This window comes from Mytilus californianus, unplaced genomic scaffold, assembly GCF_021869535.1.
Source record: "Mytilus californianus isolate M0D057914Y unplaced genomic scaffold, xbMytCali1.0.p SCAF_10, whole genome shotgun sequence".
NCBI classification, from domain to species: Eukaryota; Metazoa; Mollusca; class Bivalvia; order Mytilida; family Mytilidae; genus Mytilus; species Mytilus californianus.
This window is the reverse complement of record NW_026262582.1, coordinates 61,425,468-61,448,200: the sequence shown is the minus strand read 5'-3', so window position 1 is coordinate 61,448,200 and position 22,733 is coordinate 61,425,468. Positions and strand designations below refer to the sequence as shown.

The following is a 22,733-nucleotide window of genomic DNA, read 5'->3' as shown; positions in this document are numbered from 1 at the left end:
TAAATTAGGTAATCAAATAAGTTTATTTTCATTTTTTTTAATCAGCTTTAATAAAGTCTATTTCTACTCTCTGCTAAATGACATTGATGCCCCCTCCCCCTTTTCCGTGGGCTGATAAGAGTTGAAAGAAATGATTTTGTCCAACATGCTTAGAGCATGAGGAAAATTAATTCTCTGCAACTCAAAATGCAGGAACTAAATTGTGTACAAAGTAAAAATGTAACTTTGCTGCAGTAAAATATAAGCATGTGTAGCAACAGATCAAAATGAATAAATCTATTCGTAAAAAATTCCGCCACCCCATAAAAAAAAAATCAAATAGTTGTCCCCTTAAAACTAAACAACCCTGACCATGGCAACCATTAAAGAACCCTTGTAGTAAAGTTACAGAATACATGACAATTGACCCGGAGACAAGTCGGACCGAGTCCAATCGAAAAGTCTAAAAAGACAACTCGGACCATCAATAAGACAACTCGGACCACCAATAAGTAAACTCTGACCATCTATAAAGACAACTCAAAGATTTATTATTCAAAGAGGATTTGAACTATATAAATTATTAAATGATAAATTTTAGATGCCAACATCATTTCGGCATAATACTGAATTCGCAAAACATAATAAAAATAAATATTGTATTACGTGGATACAATTTGTTATTAATTTTTTATTAATTTATTATTGATGCATAAAATAAGTCTAGGGGTTAAATTAGCTTTATTTTATGCCCCCGCCATAGAAGAGGGGGCATTAAGTTTTACCATTGTCCGTCCGTACGTCCTGAAGTTGGTTTCCATTCTCTAACTTAAGTTTGCCTAAATCAAATGTTATGAAACGTATACACAATGTTAATTACCACAAAACACAGATCAAGTTTGAATTATGGTGGCGTCATTTTAACTGTTCTAGAGTTATGCCCCTTTATAATTGGAAGAATTGCTGAATTTTTTGTTTCCGTTCTCTTACTTTAGATTGCCTCAACCAAATGTTATGAAACTTACACACAATGGTTTATATCACAAAAAACACAGATCAAGTTAGAATTTTGGTGGCGTCACTTTAACCGTTCTAGAGTTATGCCCCTTTACAATTGGAAAAATACTGAATTTTATCGTTTCCATTCTCTTACTTTATTTTGCCTCAATCAAATGTTATGAAACTTATACACAATGCTTATGAACACAAAACAAAGATCAAGATCGAATTTTGGTGGGGTCACCTTAACCGTTCAAGAGTAATGCCCCTTTAAAGATAAAAAAAAAGCTGATTTTTTGCGTTTCTTTTCTCTAACTAAGTAACTTTAGTTTGCCTCAACCAAATGTTATGAAACATAATACACAATGCTAAATACAACAAAACACAGATCAAGTTTGAATTTTAGAGGCGTCATTTTACCCATTTTAGAGTTATGCCCCTTTACAAATGAAAAATATGAGAATTTTTGTTTCCATTCTTTAACTTAAGTTTAAATTGCCTAAACCAAATTGTATGTAACTTATACATTGTACAGAATACTTATTACGACAAAACTCGGATCAAGTACAAATTTAGGTAGTATCACTTTTACTGTTCCTCAGTAATGTCCTTTTATAACTTTATATGATATGCAAGCGGGGGCATCATCAGTGTCCAATGGACACATTACCTATTTATCTAAATTTTTTTCAAGTAACAGATAGAATTTATAGAACAGACAAGGGGTAGTGGCAAATATTTCATGTATATTTTGAACACAGAGAACATTGCCCCGGCACCCTTTGCCTAAAAAAACTTCTTTTTCTTCTAGGTGCCCGCCTTCAGACTCTATGTTTTGAATTGTAGTTTCACTTTCCATATTCTACAAAAATCATCACGTGATGCAGGAATTTATTATCTTGGAGTTAGGCTATTTCTTTCTTTTCGGGCGGGGACTCCAAGCAGACAACATGCATGTGTATAACGGCACTGTAGAATTTCTCATTAGATAAATAAAGTTGCCGGTCCGGCACATGAAAAGATCGGTTAGAAAGCAAGGTTTTAATTTTAATTCGAGGGTTGAAAAAAAGAGGGGGGGGGGGGGGGGGGGGTGTTCCTCAGGGAATCTTTTTATCTTATGAACTCTACATTTAAAAGTGTTATTGGTTTTTTTTTAATTAAAACAGAGAAAACAAGTGTTAGTCAACTTGTGAATGGTCTTTCATCCTTTCTCCCATGCCAAGTAATCCTCGTTAAAAATTCTGGTGGACCTCCTACGTCACCCATTAGTAGTTAAATATTTGATTTCATTCAACAAATTCATTTATGACCTGCTTGTACGTGTCGCTCAGAACACGGTCATATACCAAATGGTCAATATTAATCATCCATATAATTTGCTATATGGGATGTTTGCATACTTTCAACGGAGTCAATTTCATGACAAAATTGAACTATACTGGCTGCTAAAAGCGAATAATTATTTCACTATTTCACTTTCATTAATGATTGAACAAAACAAATCATATTTTAGATTTTTTATATATCTCGTAGCTAGTGCCCTTTAATTAATCTGTTAATTAAAGTATTCATTTTGTCATAATAATTAAATTGAATCAACAATCAGTAATGTAACAAAACAAAAAAAAGAGAATCTATCAAAACATTACAAAAAATATTTTCTCATACAGCTTTCAAACAACAGAAATAACAAGCATCTGTGAGTATTGCATGGCAATATATAGTACCCTACCGGTTAAAAACTTGATCTTTAAACTACATTGAATATAACAAATATCAAGTCAATATCTTCAAGCATAACGAAAAAGGTGCGGAAATTATTTCAGTGAATTTTCTGTCCAAGGGCCATAACTCTGCACAAAATCATCCGACCGGAACAAAATTCAAACTTGATCTGTAACTTGTCATGATAAAACAATACACCAAATTTCAAATTAATATCCTGAAGCATGAAGAAAAAAAGAGTTGAACGCTGATGTGCTGGACTGACAGACAGACAGACAGACAGACAGACAGACAGATCGGCGGAGTGCAAACCTAAAGTCGCAAAAATACTTTGGAACACTAGTACTCAACTGTTGATATAGACGTCTCTTCATGTACAGACCTAGGGCGTGTTTCATTGGTCTCTTCTGTGTATCTCCAGAATGTCTTCTAGTGAATAGTTCAAAATAATGAATCAGGACCTATTCAGGATATATTCTGATGAAGAAGTTACAAAACAACAATACAATTTGCCGTCGAATATAGCACCTTTTTATTGTATTGGATTACATAAACGAAGTTTACGATAATTTATTAGAAAATTTAGTTACGCCAGTTCATTTGGTAGACATGACTTTAATAATGTTCTCTGTTTTCGCATTGATGTAATTATATAAGTGTAAAGACCAAAAAATGGTTAGAAGAAATCGCTGTGTACGTGATATTGTTTCTTAAAGTTTTTCTAACTTAGTTAAGATAAACAAATACAGCTTAAAGCTCAGACAATTTATCTTTTTGAAATAATCTGAAACTATACAAAAAAATGTCAATATTTTACTGGTATATATATGACCGAAAAGGACATCTTTCCTTTAGAAATTGTATATAAAAGATATTGCAGTGTTCTCAAAATCTTTATTCCCTGTTGGTCCTTGAAGAAAAAATCTACTGGTCAAAACCTTCGGACCACCACTTTTCCAGAACCTTGATCGTACAAATGTATATGTTTTCAAGGTACAAGTATACAAGGTAATGGCGTTTTTCAGACTGTTTATGACTAAATCCGTTTGTTGTGTAATGATTGACAGAGGTGGATTTTGGGGGCGGGGTGCTCAATCCCCTTTTGTGGGAAAAATTTGGTTGATTATTTAAGGAATTACTGAAGCATTATTAGAGCGAGTTTCCTCTTGCCCCACCCCTCTTATGAACATTTCTTGATCCGCCACTGATTGATACTTTAGTCTGGAAGAGCATGATTTATATGTTGGTTTTAATTGGCTTTTAACAAGTTTTCAGTTACTACAAATACTCTTGGTGCTTCACGTTTATCATCTTTAGTTAATGTTAGATGTTGTTGTGTCTCGTACCGATCTTTTTGGATAATCCAATTGCAACTGACTTTTACACGTTGTTTTTATGTTGTACTGTTACACCACTGTCTACGTTAAGGGATGGGTTGAGCGCTCACAAACATGTTGAATCCTGCCACATTATCATGAGCCTGTAGTTCAGTGGTTATTGTTTGTTCATATCTGTCGACTCATATTTGATTTTTTTAGAATGGGTTTGTTATATATCGTTAGGCCGTTAGTTTATTTCGTTTTAATTGTTTCACATTTTTTATGTCGGGGCCTTTTATAACTGATATACAGTATGGGTATTTGTCATTTTTGAAGGCCGCACGGTTGGTTATAATTGCTAACGCTACTTCATTGAACTCCGGTTGATAGTTGCCTAATTGGCAATCATACCACATCTCGATACTTGTGTTTTGATATTCTATACATGACTTTTAATTTCGCGTCTTGTCTAAACATGTATGAAATATTAGTCGCTGGACGTTAAAAACAAACAACCAACAATTAATCAATTTAAACTCGTGTAAAATAAGGAGAAAATCATTTGATTTTTTGAGGAAAGGGGGGGGGAGGGGCAGGAGGATTTTGAATATGAATATGGTGGCCTGGTAAGAGCTGGAAAAAATAGGCATGCTTAGCGACAAGTTAAAAATTATAAATGAATCCTCCTGCCCCATTCCCCTCCTTAGAATATCAAAAGGTCGTCCCCTTACTGTTATTATCCGTACGTGTGTTTTTATTATTTATCCAGCTAGTTGTCCTTACAGTATCCTACTAAGGTTGCCATACCATAAACACGTTTATCACACAGCTCATATTTTATTATTTCTGCATTTATAAATCTATTAATGTCATTTAGACTAAGCGACGTGATGTTTGTTATGTGTCTCTGCCGTCTAAACTGCCTATTAAAAAGAAGAGGTAGAAGAGAGCCAGAAGATCTTCCCAATGCAAAACAAAAACAGAAATGGACCTCTTCTGGCTCACTACCGAAGAAAAAAAAATCACGCCCCTAGTTGACGTTATAATTTTATATATACTCAACATGCTCAAAGTTGGAATAAAAAAAAAGTATCAATTTAGATACTTCTCTTCAGACTCGTTATTTTTCCTTAAATCATTTATTTCTTCCAAAGTCTAATTTTATACTTTAACTTAGTCTGAGTTGTCATTATAGATGGTCTGAGTTGTCTGTTTTTGAGACGGTCCGAGTTGTCCCAGGGCGGACTTATCTTACACCCAACTAAAATGCCCCAAGTTTGAACACCATATTTAATTTCATGACCACCATACCATACTAACCAAATGAAATGTGAACTACTTTGATATAATTCGTAAATTTTTACCTTAAAGAATCCTGGTCCTGAGTAGATTTTGAAGTTGTCGTCAGCAAAAGATTAAAACACCGTTCTATTGCGGGCTTCCGTTGTCGTTGATTTCTATATTTTGTGCAATGTCAATTTCATCATGGAACACTTTCTCCACAATCAGGGGTTCATTAGGGGATAAAAATAAGTTTGATATTTATGTTATTTATATATAATAGTTACGATGATTTAAAAAACTATCAATGTATTAATTTAAGCTGCAGTATAAAAACAATATTAGGTCAATGTAATAAAGATATAAACTTTTTTGTATTCGGCACAAAACTGGGGAAGGGTTCAGTAAAACCTCGCCCTTCCCCAGTTTCTCAGCCTCATATAAACATTTTATATTTTTCTGACATTGACCTAATATTGTATGTGTAGAAGAACTTAAAGATGACAAAAAGTTTAAGTACTGGAAAATGACTGAAATTTTCAGTACTGAAAAATGACTAAAATATTCAGTACTGTGAAATGACTGAAATTTTCAGTACTGTAAAATGACTGAAATTTTCAGTATTGAAAAATGACTGAAATTTTCAGTACTGAAAAGTGACTGAAATTTTCAGTACTGAAAAGTGACTGAAATTTTCAGTACTGAAAAATGACTGAAATTTTCAGTACTGATAACAATTTTTTCTCAACATTACTAAAAATGATGTATAAATAAATGTACTGATTAGTGATGTTTCTTAAAAGTACTGTTTATATATCGGCATTTAATGTACTGATAAGTGATGTTTTCTAAAAGTACTGTTTATATAGCGGCATTAAATGTACTGATGAGTGATGTTTCCTAAACGTACTGTTTATATAGTGGCATTTAATGTACTGATTAGTGGTGTTTCGTAAAAGTACTGTTTATATAGCGGCGTTTAATGTACTGATTAGTGATGTTTCCTAAAAGTACTGTTAATATAGGGGCATTTAATGTACTGATTATTTATGTTTCCTGAAAGTACTGTTTATATAACGGCATTTAATGTACTGATTAGTTATGTTTCCTAAAAGTACTATTTATATAGCGGCATTTAATGTACATGTGAACGTTAGGCAAATTGTTGGTAGTGTATAAGTACCGAAACAGTTAAAGAGCTATATGACAAAAATACCTAAAACAAATAGCCAAATTCATCTAAGGTCAACTTTGCCTGAGGGAGTTGAAACCTTAGTTTCTTTATAATTTCAAAATTTATAAACTGACAATTTTAGAAAGGTTTGTTATAAATCATGTCAGTACCGAAGTACTGACTACTGGACTGATGATACCCTCGGGGACTGATAGTCCACCAGCAGAGGTATCGATCCAGTGATGTAAAAAATTGAAAATAACACCTTTAATAATTTCATGCGTCCGAAGCGCTTTTCTGGATTTACCTTCATCAGGAACGTGTATCAAATGTATAAGAAATGAGAACGCAACCAAGCGCAAGTAATTTCAAACCATCATTAGAATAATCTTTTCTTTTTTTGTTGTTGTTATTGGAATGTACAATATTGGAGAATATATATAACTGCTCTGTTTCGTACAAAATCATCATGTGTAGAAATAATATGACTAATATATGTTGAGATATCAAATTCTACATTTTCTAATAATAACTCATTTGTTTTAAGTAATTACCATATGTTTAGTTCAGATATTTTCAATGCCAAGTGGCCTTATCCAAAGATGTGTGTACAAAAGGACTCCGTTCAAATTGTGTACGGCTCTGGGATTGCAATTCAATAAAATTTCAACTAACAAAATAGCTTCCGATTAAGAGTTGGAGAGTTAAAATTGCTCCTTGTGCTTGAATGATTAGTAGATTTTTTTTAACAATGTAGTCATTTATTTTTATGCGTATGATGAAGTAGATAATTTATCAATCTACAATGTCTTATATATACACAAAATGTAGTTTTCATGAATGTACGCCATTTCAATATTTCAGAAAACAATTATGACAAATCATATTTGCCAACCACAGCTAGGATGACGATAATGCACCGTTCTATGAATTATTCTGCATACAGTTCTTCGAAACAAACGCTTAGGTATTCCTTCTCCCTACATACATAACAATGGCTTTGCCCAGATTTTGTACAAATATTGAATTGTATTGTTGTCAATGCTTTACAGGCACTGGTGAGACTTACATTACAATATTGCATGAACAACATTAACAACATAAACTCCATTTTTGCATTAGTCGGTTATATATTTGTAACAGTTAGTCTGCTTTTCACTGTAGATTATGAGTGTCCTGTTGGATTTGTAAAATGCAAAGACGGACTGCAGTGTGTTCATGTTTTTTATATGTGTGCCGGGAATTTTTCCGGTCCCGGTCCACACTGTAAAGATGGTTCCGATAATGACATAGAGTATTGTTCAGGTAAAAAATTGTAAATTATTTAAAATGATTAAACATTTAATGGAAAAGATGAAAAGGAGAAAAGGTCATTTCTAAAACTTTCTTTGGCCAACAAAGGTCTCGATGCAATAAACTTAGGCAATATCCTACTCAGATCAGTTCATTTGAAAATACCTCCCTACTGTATAGATCAGGCTGTACCTGTCGCCTCTTATGCAAACATTTTTTAATACAAACACGTGTTGCAGAATATTAATATTGACGGCTTCAAGTATAAACCTAATGCGTGCAACTGTGCTAGATCCCCATTTATATATACACCGTATGGCAACGTCATTAATGTTGACCTGAACATTGCCAAAAACACATCTCTACGAAATGTGTTATCCAAAGGCCAAAAATATCGTGAGCCTGAATCCATCAATTGGAAACACAACTACCCAGTCCTGATGGATTTAGTCGAGGACTATGCCAGGCAATGGGCTTAACGTGACAAAGATGACGGAAATACTCTTTTCAAATAGGTTCAGGCTGGGAGGTTGTTCACACAAATTATATTTCTTTCCCGCTGATAGAACAAACAAACAAACAATAAGTTTGGAAAAATTTAAGTTTTGTTTAGCTTTATATTTATACATGTATATTATACTGGATAAGTTGATTTTCAGTTATTGCGATGTATACTTGGATTGTATTCCCATAAGCTCTATTGTACAGCTACATGTTTAAAAACAATTTGCAGAGGCGAATGTAGGGTGGGCAGGGGTCACGCCTCCTTTATGAAGCTCATATTTGATAAATGCATAGACTTTTTCATAGTCTTACTCCAAACGTTGGCTTGCTAGCCCCCTACCCCTTTTCAATATCCGGGATCCTCATCCGATTTGTTATACACTACTAACATCTACATTTAACGAGGTTGCTTAAGTAATACCAATAGCGTCTGGATACTCTAAATGAAGCTTAAGATAAAAATTCAGTAAAGCAAAACTGAAGATGATTTATGTTTACCTATCCACCGTGCTGTGAAGATGTTTATGAATGTAAAAACTGCGAACTATCTGTTTTTTTTTATGTCTGGTTTGTTGTGTTGTTTAAATGCTGACTGGTTGACATACAAACCTTATCACTTCTTGCCGACTTGTTTCTTTATTATTATGAGGCTGACTTCATACAGGAACTTCTTAGGAAGAAAGATAAGAAGTTAGCAATATCCTTTAACTTTACGTTCCGCTATATAGTTGATGTTCTCTTACTAAATAATACAAAATTTGGTGACTATGTTGACTGAATCTATCCCATCGAACTAGAGATAAAGGATACTACAGATACAGTTAAGTCTGCCTCATATCTTGACTTACATCTAGAAATTGACAATGAGGGTCGGTTGAAAACAAAACTTTACGACAAAAGATATAATTTCAGCTTCCCAATTGTGAACTCTCCATTTCTATGTAGCAACATTCCAGCAGCGCCTGCATACGGAGTATATATCTCCCAATTGAAACGATATTCCCGGGCTTGTATTTCCTATCATGATTTCCTTGATAGAGGAATGCTGCTCACAAGGAAGCTATTAAACCAAGAGTTCCAAATGGTGAAGTTGAAATCATCCCTTTGTAAATTTTACGGACGCCATCACGAGTTGGTTGACCGTTATGGAATAACCGTTTCACAGATGATATCGGATATGTTCCTTATGTCGTTACTACAATACCCTTCCCTTTTCACAAATTTGACCTACCGAATAAGACTATTTACCGGATTTGTAATAACATAAGCAACAGGACGGATGCCACATATGGAGCAGGATCTGCTTACCCTTCCAGAGCACCTAAGATCACCCCCAGTTTTTGGTGGGGTTCGTGTTGTTTAGTCTTTAGTTTTCTATGTTGTGTCGTCTGTACTATTATTTGTCTGTTTGTCTTTTTATTTTTGGCATGTCGTTGTCAGTTTGTTTTCGATCTATGAGTTTGACTGTCCCTCTGGGATCTTTCGTCCCTCTTTCGTGAATCTATATGAAATATAATTTGCAATCAAGTTTTTTTTTATAAATAGACATACAGAGAATAATACCATAAAGACATTAAAATAAGAGGGAACATATTTCTTTAAGCAAATGGCGCAAATGAGCTATCATCACTAACACTTGCAATAAGAATCTGATATTGGTAATATGCATTTTGCCTGGAAATCATTGTCCAATCATACATCTACCAATAATTGATCGCGTTTTAACATTACATCATATTTTGATCAGATTAAAGTAAAGTGTGAAAATAATTCTTGTACTTGTTCTTTTTTTTCACCAAATACGAATATTAATTGCATGAATCTGTTTTATTGTTTTAAACTAGTGATCAGTCAAACTGCAATTTATTTTGTGATTTATTAATGCAGCATTCGAATGTCCCGTATATCATGTAAAGTGTCCAAATGGTCATGCATGTGTACATCAGTCAACGATTTGTTCCGGGGAACAGATGTGTAATGACGAGTCAGAAGATGAACAACAATTTTGTAAAAGTAACTGATTTATTAATTAATCTAGTTTTTTTCTGCCGTTACAATTTGCATGATGAAATGCAAACACTACTTTACATTTCACGATTGACAGAATATAGTTATGTAAGTTACAAGAAATTTACCAATACTTCATTTTTTACTGAAGATATCAGAACATTTGAGTAAGTTACCATACAAAGTGACTATAGATATAAGAAGATGTGGTATGAGTGCCACTGAGACAACTCTCCATCCAAGTCAAAATTTATAAAAGTAAACCATTATACGTCACAGTACGGCCTTCAACACGCAGCCTTGGCTCACACCGAACAGTAAGCTATAAAGGGCCCCCAAAATTACTAGTGTAAAACCATTCAAACGGGAAAACCAACGGTCTAATCTGTATAAAATACGAGAAACGAGAAACACTTATGAACCACATCAACAAACGACAACTACTGAACATCAGATTCCTGACTTAATATACATTAATATATTGCCTTTTACGTGTTGTTGTGCTATCAGAGTTATGAGGAAAAAAACGAACATGCACAGTGTAATTATCTACCTGGTTTATCATATACATGCACTGTGAATTCATCTATGTTTGTGGGTGCCAATTTTCGTGGATTGAGGAACACTTGCATTTTCGTGGCTATCTATTGTACCGTTTTTCCAAACATCTGCTTTGTAATTCGTTCAACATTTAAATTTGTGGTTCACTTGTACCCATAAAATCCACGAAAATTGTTACCCAATGAATTATAATGAATTAACAGAAAATTTCGATGAGGATGATCATGTTTCTGATAAACTGCTTGCAAATTTGTTATTGTTATGACTAAAACAACACTTTATTTTATATTCAATCATTATTCACAACTAACAACACATATATTTCGCCGTTTAACTTTGTTTTGAGAGACGCTAATAAGTCGTGAAAAGGCGAGACTTTCGTATGGTGTCATTAATCATAAGTCGTGTTATAGACCTTTTTCATATTCTAAATTAAATGACTCAGACGGCCCTAGCTTAATTTGGCAGAAATTTGGGAATGTTTTACTATATATCATTTTCATATATAACGAATTGTAATCCAATAATATTGTTGATTTTATGATTATACTATACGTTGTCTTGTCTTCTGAAATAATAAGCATGGATTTTCGAATGACAATATCATGTATATACACACGTATGTCCCTTTTGGAGAATAATCTTTCAGATAAATAAATATGCTGTGTTTTCGCATACATAGAACGCCTATAGAACACGTTACACGTCAGCTTACCTTTCGGGGGCTCCTGAGACCATCACCCCCCCCCCCTCTTTTGTCCCGTTTTGTGGGGTTCTTGTTGCTCAGTCTGTAGTTTCCAATGATAATTTTTTGTTGACTGTTGTTTGTCTTGATGTTTTTTTGCTTTTTTCAACGACGTTTACAGTTTGTTTTCGACTTATGAGTTTAGAAATTCCATTTGTTATCTTCCGGCCCTCTTCATCGGCTTACTTATTTCGGATAAGTCATTTTTACCAAAGATAAAACATGTCTCCAAATGTGAACCTACATATAAACCAGAATGTTTAATTTCCTGACATTTGAATCACATGGTTACTAGATCTATATATGTATTGTCAGTCCGGTTGCTATTCTGATTGTGTTCAATCTCATTTTTGTTTGACCTAGACCTCAAGGATGAAACAGAAAATCGTCATCCTTACTTCACATTAATTAAACATTCGAAAATAATAATAAATAGATGTGATATGGATATTGTTTTCATTTACAGCACGTAGTTGTGGTGACATCATGTCCAAATGTGAGAATGGATACCAATGTGTTTTCGATTTCATGAAATGTGATGGTTACGCAGATTGTTCAGATGGTTCAGACGAAAATCCAGACTTCTGTTTAAAGAGTATGTTCACATGCATTAAATGAATTATTGAATAATATCTTATTAACTAAACAGTTTATAGTCGAAATATTTAAGTTATGAACATGCTCGTTGAGATTCCATGACAGCCTGAAGCTAACAAATTTAGTAATTTATCAAATATTTAGCAAATTAGTTTCCCTTACATATGTTGTCAGACCGTATAGTGTTTGTTGTGTGGCCCCGCATATATAAAAGCTGCCTTTGTTTCAAACATATAAAGATAGCTCTACAAATTAAATATATCTTAAAACACGGTACTATGACATATTGTCTTTGCTACAGGTAAAGTACCACAAACAGAGAGTACGATCACTAGTGGTTGACAGTTTAAATAGCGTAAACACACAATAATTACTAGTTATAGTGTTGCGTAAAATATACTCTACAAATGCAAAAAAAGTCCTTTGAAAAAGATGACATTTCAGTAAAATAAAGACATATCTGTTTTTTTATTAGTTTGAAATATGATTTATGAGAAAAAAGTGATTACTTTTAGGCTTAACTGAAAAAAGAGTCATTCAAGCTACTATCTAATAGGTCATTTTCTTATATGCTTTGCAAAATAATTCGAAACTATTTACAGAGGTACCAGCAGTGATGGGAATTAGCAATAAGAGTTCGATAGTATTTACTGTAAAGCTCAAGTGATTATATATTTCAGAAAATGTTTGATTTGACAAACAAACATAACACATAGTTGTTATCATACATATGTTGGACCTGCATTGATAGTTATATCGTTATTCCTGAAACAGAACATCTTTAAAATGCATCATTTACCGTGTTATAGTATATAATTCATTTTGTAATGGTCTTATTATTTTGAATTATTTGTAACATTTGATTGGCATGTTGAAACCCACTTGAGCTTTCGGTTGTCTGTGTCTATGAAAAACACATGTACATTTATTGAAATGGAATAATCAGTTGAAGGATTTCAGATGTATAAACTTATTATAATTTTTTACAATTTTTTATAGATCGCATCTGTCCAGTTGGAATGGTGAAATGTGCAAATAACGTTCAGTGTATCTATGAAATGCAGTTTTGTAGTGGATTTTCTGACTGCAGCGATGATTCGGATGAAGATCCAAAGATGTGCACAAAAGGTAATACAAGATCTTTCATTATTTAAAGAAATTGATTGTTTAAGTAAACAATAAGAGTAATGTATTCACCATTAAAAGCCTGGTATCTTTGATCGATTGTTTAGCTGTCATTACAGTGAAAAATATTCCAACAAGATGTTAGTAGTTAAGTGTAATATACAGTAGTGCGTCTATGTCAGAAGAATTACAAAAAAAAATAAATATTGAGCTTAGAAACTTGAGAACGACAAAAATTACCGAGTTGTAAACTGTAATTTGGCGTAAACTTAATTTGAGAACAAGTGGTATGCATAAATACTATTTGAAGTATATATATATGATAGGTTTTTATATATAGTATGTTGTTGAGTCGTGTAATAAGTATATATTATTATACACAACTACGATATACAGATTTGACCTCAGTTTCGCTCTGCAATGGCCCGATTGCGTTTTTCTTATCGAGGGAAAATATAGTAAATCACATGCACACACGACAGGTATTTTCGATGCGTTGATGTTTATAAAATTGATTCACTTTCACATCTTTCCCTTTAAGATTCACTTACTATTATCAATTGAAAATAATATAATATTATGTTCTATATGTTCCCGTATTTAAACAACACTATTTTTTACAGACAGAGTTTGCCCTACTGGAATGTCGAGATGTTCTGAAAATAATCCGATGTGCATATATGATAGTTGGTTCTGCAACGACCAACCAGAATGCAAACACAGTGAGGATGAACATCCGGATAGTTGTTTTAATCGTTAGTAGATTCTTAATTGAACACATGTGCACATGAAGATGTTCATTCGGGTATTTCTAATCTACGCCATGCAGAACATGTATAACGCGTGAACAGATTTTGTGAGGTACACGAATCCTGCCTTAAGGATGTTCGCTACCCTGTTTCATAATAACTTATAAAATAGCTTTTTAAAAGACTGTTATAAATTGATAGTATATGAATTAAGAAACTAAAAAAGCAGAAAAAAATGAAGGGTCCGTGTGCTTGTTTTCGAGATATAAGTCATTGAAAATTTGGCGGGAAATAATTCTCTGTAGATTTTTCATACGTTCAATATTGGCACCTTGTTTCAAAAACGATGAAAAATAACAAGGATTTTTTAAAGATTTTCAAAGATGATATTTCAAACTATATGTAATCAAATTATGGAAAGAAAAGTAGGGGTTAGTGGGCAAAATTTTTAATGGCACTACATGGATAAAACCAGAGGATTCCGAATATCTGTCAAAAATTCAAAAACAAGAGGAGCGAACATCCATAAAATGATCTGAACTCTTTATGTTCAGAAAGAGGCAGTCTGGTCATATCTCGACCTCGTGAATTCGCTGCTTTCGTTTGGGTTAAATTGAAATGATAACAGGTGAATTTGAACGAAAAATTATTTATTTACTTCGACGTTCGAAATTTTTTTTTTTAAAGAATGAAATGTATGATCTGTATACTAGTTTCGTAAGAATCTGACGAATACGGTATTACAGTTGGACTTTCCCCTTTTCAGTTTACATTGGAGTAAGATATTTTTGTTAATACTTTTTCAACCAACCATTTTCTTTGGAAAATGTCTGTTCCAAGTCAGAAATATGAAAGTTGTTTGCCGTTGGTTGGCATAGTCTAATGATTGATTTGTCAGGTTTTATCATGTTAATGGATTTCTCCCTTTCAAATTTACCTTAGAATTCTGTGTATATAATAATGCGTGATTTATTAGCTTATTTTCGAAACTTTTAGTATTCACAATAAATATCAGTTGTTTTTGTTTCCTTTTGTATGTTTTTGTTTCGTATTAGTGCAATTGTTTAGCTTCATAATGTTTCCAGATGAGCATGCATAATTGTAATATTTATTTTATGAAAGTTCCTTCAATAAAACATGTATGCAATGAAAATGTCTTTCAATTACAAATAAAATCGAGTAAACAAGAAAATGTAAAGAAATTAAGTTCTTGCGCAAAATTGTATATATAGTCTAATTATATCGAGATTTGGTACAGTTTAATACTTTGGGATACTGATACTTTTTAGATAATGGCTTGTTATTGTCTAATTTTCTCACAACTATTTATGTTTGTACTTGACCGACAAAAAAGTGTTGATACCGTTATTTTAATAACACCACGTGTTGCAGTGTCAATTAAAGATAGGGAACACGTTACAAGTAGTTTTGTATATATCTATGTGTATCTTATGCCCATTTATGAATTTTGTGTCGACTGCAGATTTTTTTATACTTTCAAATTTCGTGTTTATTTTTTTTAGTAAACGTGTAGAATGTATCTTTTAAAATACATTCATGAACTGTACAGAATATGATAAACTCTTTTAATCTAAAAAAAAAAAACGTTTGATAGTCATGATAGTGTTACAATATATTTTTAAGACATTTAATGATGAAGTTATTTTATTTTACAGGTCCCAAAGGATCCAAGATATTTCCGTGGCTGACATAGAAATGGATTGGATTTTTAGTAAAACAAACTAGCTTTAATCATACAACGACAGAAAACAAATGCATTATGTTATGCATGCTACATGCCTTAACTGTGCTTGTAAACACTTGGGATTGCAATTTTGTTCTTACACAATTTGTATTGAGATTTTATCATCATATAATAAAAACATTATGAAATTAGCCATGGCATTGTTAAATTTCGATCAGTTTATTTGTATCGATGGAGAAAAGCCATTGAAGTTACCAGCCATTGCTAATATGCATTGCCTTAATGACGATATACAAATCACCCGAAAGTCACCACTACCGGTATAACTATTATTTGCGACAACACCATTTGCATTAAATGTAAAAGTTAAACATTAAAAAGAAATAAAACGAAGGTTAGGGCATATATAACCTTGTTACACGACCGTGAATTATGTTTATCAGATCAAACTTTAAATGCAATTTTGTTTTTAAAATTGAATTTTAACAGTGCTTGTATATTTAAACATGTGCCCTAGTAAACTGTACCACATTTTCTTGCAATCTTCAGTGTTTCTATTTATTTTGTCGTTTGTGTAAGAATTTGCATTTAATATACTGATGCTCATTTCAAATAAATTATCGCTTCAAAACTGGTGGCTATTGGAATTAAATTTGCTAATTTAACATTTCCTGATGGACATTCAAAAAATTGTCCTCGCATATGTGAATGAGATAACAAACATACTTCAAACGGTTTTTCTTGAATAAAAAATGTCAAATGATAAATTCATGGAACGTTCTGTAAAACACTAGTAAATGACTTTTAATAGTAATTGGCTTTGTTGATCTTATGAAAGTTAGAATATAACAATAATAAACTTCGGTAATTTTAAGATAAATACATTGCAGTAAATCTGTTAAAAAGAAGGAAAACTTCCACAGAGACAGTCAAAAACCATACATTCCAGAATACAGACAAAAATAAAAAAGAACTAATAAAAGACAAAAAAAATCCAAACAACACTACAAAGAAAACTTAAGATTAAGCAACACAGCCCAAATTAAACACCAGTATTGAAATGGCGCTTTGACTGGATCTATAGTCCCTTCTCTACGTATGACACTAATGGTGTTGCTTATTACAAGTGAAAATACTATGATAAATCGGGTTCGATTTTGTCATCATCTAGGAAAGGAAAACGGTATTATTACAACGACAAATGTAACATTTCGAGGTAACAAATATCCATAACGGTTACTAAATTCATCTTTGAGAAAGGTATGATGTTAACTTGATCAACAGCTGAAATGTGATCAGTAACTCTCTATAAAGAAAATGATAGTTTAGGACTTATTAACGTAATGTAAAGTGTACATTATAAGACAGTATTTTAAATTTGATGAAATTTGTATATAGATGAAAACAATATGTTATAAATTTCATACGTCTAAACCGCTTTTCTGGATTACCTTTATCAGGAACGCTCAAAATTGCTGTGTGTTTGTTTATTTTACATTGGCTGGATGTATAGGGGGAGGATTGAGATCTCACAAAAACATGTTTAACCCCGCCGCATTTTTGCGCCTGTCCCAAGTCAGGAGCCTCTGGCCTTTGTTGGTCTTGTATGTTTTTTAGTTTTAGTTCATATATATCATGTATATGTTTTGGAGTTTAGTGTGATTTAGGTTCCAAGAATGGAATATTTTTTAAGGTACAGATTGAGATGGGCATAAACTATGTTAATCTTGTAATGAATGTTCCTTCAATATACTATGCCTGAATAATTTGACAAAGTCTTGCAAATACGAATAAAAATCGAGTATACAAGAAAACAACAAATCAAGGACTTTGCGTGGCATTTTATTCATTGCTATAGTTAATTAGTGATATGGTATTGTGTAGTATTTTGTTGTAGCTGTATGTTATACCAATTATATTAAATTGGTAGCTTTGTCTTGATATATTTTTTGAATAATACCTTCTTCAATACATTACGGAAGGAAAAGTTGAGTTTTCATACAACAAATGTAATAAAGCCAAGAGATAAAGTGTTATTTTAAAACAAGCCATCTTGTCAATCTTGAATATATCAAGTATATGCTATGTGTATTTAGGAATTTAGTGTTGATCGCAGATCTTTGAATACTTTTAAATGTTTCCTAAATTATTTAATGATATTTCTTTGCTAAAAAGTTTCGTTGTAGCGACCATACGGTATGGGTTTTTCTCATTGTTGAAGCACGTACGGTTGCCTATAATTGCTTACATCCACTTCATTTGAACTTTTGTGGATAGTTGTCTCATTGGCAATCATACCACATCTACTTATATTTATATATGTACTACATAACGCTAACAATCCATTTACTGTACATGGTACCAGAATATATGTTGATTAAAACAGCTATATATTTATAAGACATTGAATATACTGTTTTCTGATATATAGAAGTTCAAAAGGATCCATTAAATTTCCGTCACTGACACAGCAATTTGAATGAACTTAACGTAAAACGAGCTAGCTTAAATCGTTTTGATCGTTTTTATAGAAGAACAAATTAATAACTGACTTTACTATATATAAAAACAATGGAGATTGTCAATAAGGTGTGTAAAAATCTAGTATTGACGTGTGTCATCATATAATCAAAAATATAAAGCCATGGCATTGTGAAATTCCGATTTTATCATAACATGTAGAAACCTGCCATAGCCGTTGCTAACTGTTGCCAACATGCATATAAATATAAAAATATGGTATGATTACCAATGACACAACTCTCCAAAGAGACCAAAATGACATAGACATTACCAACTATAGGTCACCATACGGCCTTCAAAAATGAGCAAACCCCATACCGCAAAGTCAGCTATAAAAGCCCTGAAATGTAAAACACTTCAAAAGAGAAAACTAACGGCCTGATTTGTGTTCAAAATAATGAACTGAAAACAAATATGATATACAGCAACAAACAACAACTATTGAATTACAGGCTCCTTACTTGGGACAGGAACATACAGAACGTGGCGGGGTTAAACTAGTTTGAAGGTAAACCCCCCCCCCCTTTTTTTTTAACCTGGAACAGTGCAACATAAGAACAAACTATCAAAATCAGTTGAAAAGGGTTCAACGGATCAGATCGATACAAAGCAGAAATACGTCTGACAAAAACACAGACCGGACGTGGCAGAGTACTTATACATCCCCACAATAAAAAAGACAAATTTCCGTCACTGACACAGCAATTTGAATGAACTTAACGTAAAACGAGCTAGCTTTAATCGTTTTGATCGTTTTTATAGAAGAACAAATTAATAACTGACTTTACTATATATAAAAACAATGGAGATTGTCAATTAGGTGTGTAAAAATCTAGTATTGACGTATGTCATCATATAATCAAAAATATAAAGCCATGGCATTGTGAAATTCCGATTTTATCATAACATGTAGAAACCTGCCATAGCCGTTGCTAACTGTTGCCAATATGCATATAAATATAAAAATATGGTATGATTACCAATGACACAACTCTCCAAAGAGACCAAAATGACATAGACATTACCAACTATAGGTCACCATACGGCCTTCAAAAATGAGCAAACCCCATACCGCAAAGTCAGCTATAAAAGCCCTGAAATGTAAAACACTTCAAACGAGAAAACTAACGGCCTGATTTGTGTTCAAAATAATAAACTGAAAACAAATATGATATACAGCAACAAACAACAACTATTGAATTACAGGCTCCTTACTTGGGACAGGAACATACAGAACGTAGCGGGGTTAAACTAGTTTGAAGGTGAAACCCCCCTTTTTTTTAACCTGGAACAGTGCAACATAAGAACAAACTATCAAAATCAGTTGAAAAGGGTTCAACGGATCAGATCGATACAAAGCAGAAATACGTCTGACAAAAACACAGACCGGACGTGGCAGAGTACTTATACATCCCCACAATAAAAAAGACAACATTCAGATCTATGACTACTCGCAGTTACTGACATCTAGTTCAAAGCCAATAACAACTAAGAAAAAAAATCATGCATCTAAGATTAAACTATAACTCAGTACACATCCAACATCCAATGAATTTAGTGTAAAGATCTCATAAACAGTTAGAGAAAAACCTGACCTTGTGTATAACAACCATTTGATTTTCTTTCACAACGTTTATAACGATTTTTGTTATTTATTTTGAACAAATCATATCTCCTTTATTACTCTGTTACTTACTGTAGAATAAAGGAAACATTATAAAAGAATGGTTAATTATTACTACTGTTATGTTTATTTGAGAAAACACACAAGTGACATAATAATATACATTACATGTAGCTGTAAGAAGTGAATTAGAATATAACTTATACGTAAAAGTATAACAGTTCTCTTTCATTGTTAAAAACCACTTGAAGTTAAGTAACTGCATGACGATCAATTAATCATTTTCAAAACTTATCTATTTAGGTGGTATTATTATGTCTATGCTGTTGTCCAAATTGTTGTTAACCTGGTTACAGGAACAACATTTACCTGACTAAACTATAGAGACAATTTAGTTTTTAGATTTAAATGTGGAAAGTACTTATATAATTAATCATGTGATCAAGTTTAAACTACCAAATTTACCAATAATTTTAAGTATTTCTATTTAAATTGTCTTTTGTGTAAGACCTACAGATGTGCATGTATATAAACAGATAATCATTTCAAATCAAGTATTGCTTCAAACATGGGGGCTGTTGGATTAAGTATTGTTAATTCAACATTTCCTAGTGGATACTTAACAACTTGATCTTTGTCCTCGCATACGAGGAAGAGTCTGGTTTTTTCCTAATGAAAAGGGGTATGTTCCAATTGTCGTAACAAAAATTCCGTCCTCTTTACCTCGAATATAACACCACAGTATGAAATTCTTCGCAAAATGTGTTCTTACAGCAGCAATATTACGTGTGCAACATGTGGTGCAGGATCTCTGTTCTCTTCCCCAGCACCCGATATAGCCCCAGTGTTTGAATTGGGGGAGGGGGGAAGGGGGGGGGTGAGGATGTTGTGCCCAGTGTTTAATTTTCTTTGTTGTGGTTTGTATTTGCTGTTTGTCCGTTCGGCGTTTTTTTGTTGTTTTACCATGGCGTTGTCAGTTTCTCTTCTACTTGTATGTTTGGATAGCATTTTGATAATCCAAAATTATTTTATACTACTGCGAATTTTCTCACAATGGAAATGATTTGAATAAATCTGATATAAACTGCAATGATTTTACTTCTCTACTTTTGATATATGCGTTCCACGCGACAAACTGTATACATAAAGGCAACAGGAGTATACCGCTGTTCAAAAGTCATAAATCAATTGAGAGAAAACGAAACTGGGTTACAAACTAAAACCGAGGGAAACACATCAACTATAAGAGGAAAACAAAGGAACAACAGAAACACTGAAGTGCAACAAAAACAAACGCCAACATACATAGAAACGAACTATTTGATAACAACTGCCATATTCCTGACTTTGTACAGGACAACACGTTTTTAGAATAGAGAGTATTTACGTTCCCTAGTAATATTGTTCCATTTGTGAATATTGACGTTACTTCTTACGGTGTCTTTATATTTCGCTAACTATGCCCTTGTCTGAGGGGACGTTTGAGATTGAATGAAAGTAATCTATGAAAGATGGTGAATTCATCACAACAAATGACTGAAAAGCTTTACTTAAATATAAAAGATATAACAAGTTGGTTTCCCAATTTGGCTGTACCAAACACGGAATATCACATCCTATTTACACATGTTATACTGGGATGTTGTTTATAGAGCCCGTAAATTAATGTGCGGTCCACGTAAATTTTTAATCTTTTGAATAAGTTTATTCTTAAAGTTAACACTCTAGTAAGATGCTTAACCTGTACTGACATTGATGTTGTTCCTTTGCAGTGATTCTAGAAAAGAAACCAGTTAAATAAATAGGCTAAAGTCACGCTATTGGTTGAATGTTTAATGATAAATTGATGTTTTATTGTCTATGACGAATGTAGATTATTTGCATTTATTTATTGGGTAAATTTATACTTGGAACATATATATAATATAAAACGGATTTTCACCACCAATGATAACGCAAAAAGGCGACTACAAGAACTTCGCGGTCACCTAAAAAATCGGGGCTACAGAAGAAAAGACATCGATGAAGGTTTCTCTCGTGCTAACAACATCAGCCGAGATGAACTTTTACAATATAAAGACAAAAAGGTTAACAAAAGAATGCCGTTTGTGCTGACTTACCATCCCAAATTTGACAAGTTATCACACCTTATCCGCGAAAATTGGAAAGAAATCGAAAAACATCCTAAACTATCCAAGATCTTTCTTGAGGCACCTGTACTGGCTATCCTTAGGCTCAAAAGACTTAAAGACTTGCTGGTGAGAGCTGATTTATCCTTGGAATCAGGCTCTTCGTCTGTGGGCTCTTGCAAGGGATGCGGAAACAAACGATGTTTGACTTGCAAGCAAATACTGAATACACAGGCTTTTAACAGTCACTCCACTGGTACTAAATACACCATATTTTGCAATGTTAATTGCAAGACTACAAATGCTGTGTATCTTCTACAGTGTAATTGTGGTAAACAGTATGTTGGCGAGTCAGAACAGCCATTTCACAAACGTATGAACGGCCATCGTAGCGACTATGTATGTAAGCAAGACCTTTATCTAAGTCGACATTTGAGATCCTCTGGCCACACTAAGGCAGATATCAATCGACTGACCATTACAATCATAGACCACAACACTGCTTGGTCTAGGGAGGATAGACTCTCTCGGGAAAGGTTTTGGATAAGAAAATTAAAAACTTTGGCACCAAATGGGATCAATGATAATAATTCGCGCAGTGCTTTTCATTTGGGTTATATTTCATATTACATCGCAGTCTCTGTTGCTATTCCTTTACCTTTGTCAACTCTAAAATTCTAGAATTATACCAGTT

At 33.1% G+C, this 22,733-nt stretch overlaps 1 protein-coding gene across 6 annotated transcripts in view; it reads left to right on the top strand.

The window, feature by feature from the left end:
* The window catches only part of LOC127718328 (low-density lipoprotein receptor-related protein-like), a 63,991-nt gene extending 48,037 nt beyond the window's left edge, over positions 1–15,954 (top strand). For all 6 annotated transcript variants that reach the window (XM_052224319.1, XM_052224324.1, XM_052224322.1 and 3 more), the window contains 6 exons: positions 7,642–7,782; positions 10,162–10,287; positions 12,054–12,182; positions 13,184–13,312; positions 13,933–14,064; positions 15,735–15,954. In XM_052224319.1, coding sequence (XP_052080279.1) covers positions 7,642–7,782; positions 10,162–10,287; positions 12,054–12,182; positions 13,184–13,312; positions 13,933–14,064; positions 15,735–15,772 — 695 coding nt within the window. In that variant the 3' untranslated portion in view covers positions 15,773–15,954. The remainder of the gene's footprint in view (positions 1–7,641; positions 7,783–10,161; positions 10,288–12,053; positions 12,183–13,183; positions 13,313–13,932; positions 14,065–15,734) is intronic.
* Positions 15,955–22,733: the final 6,779 nt, after the last annotated feature.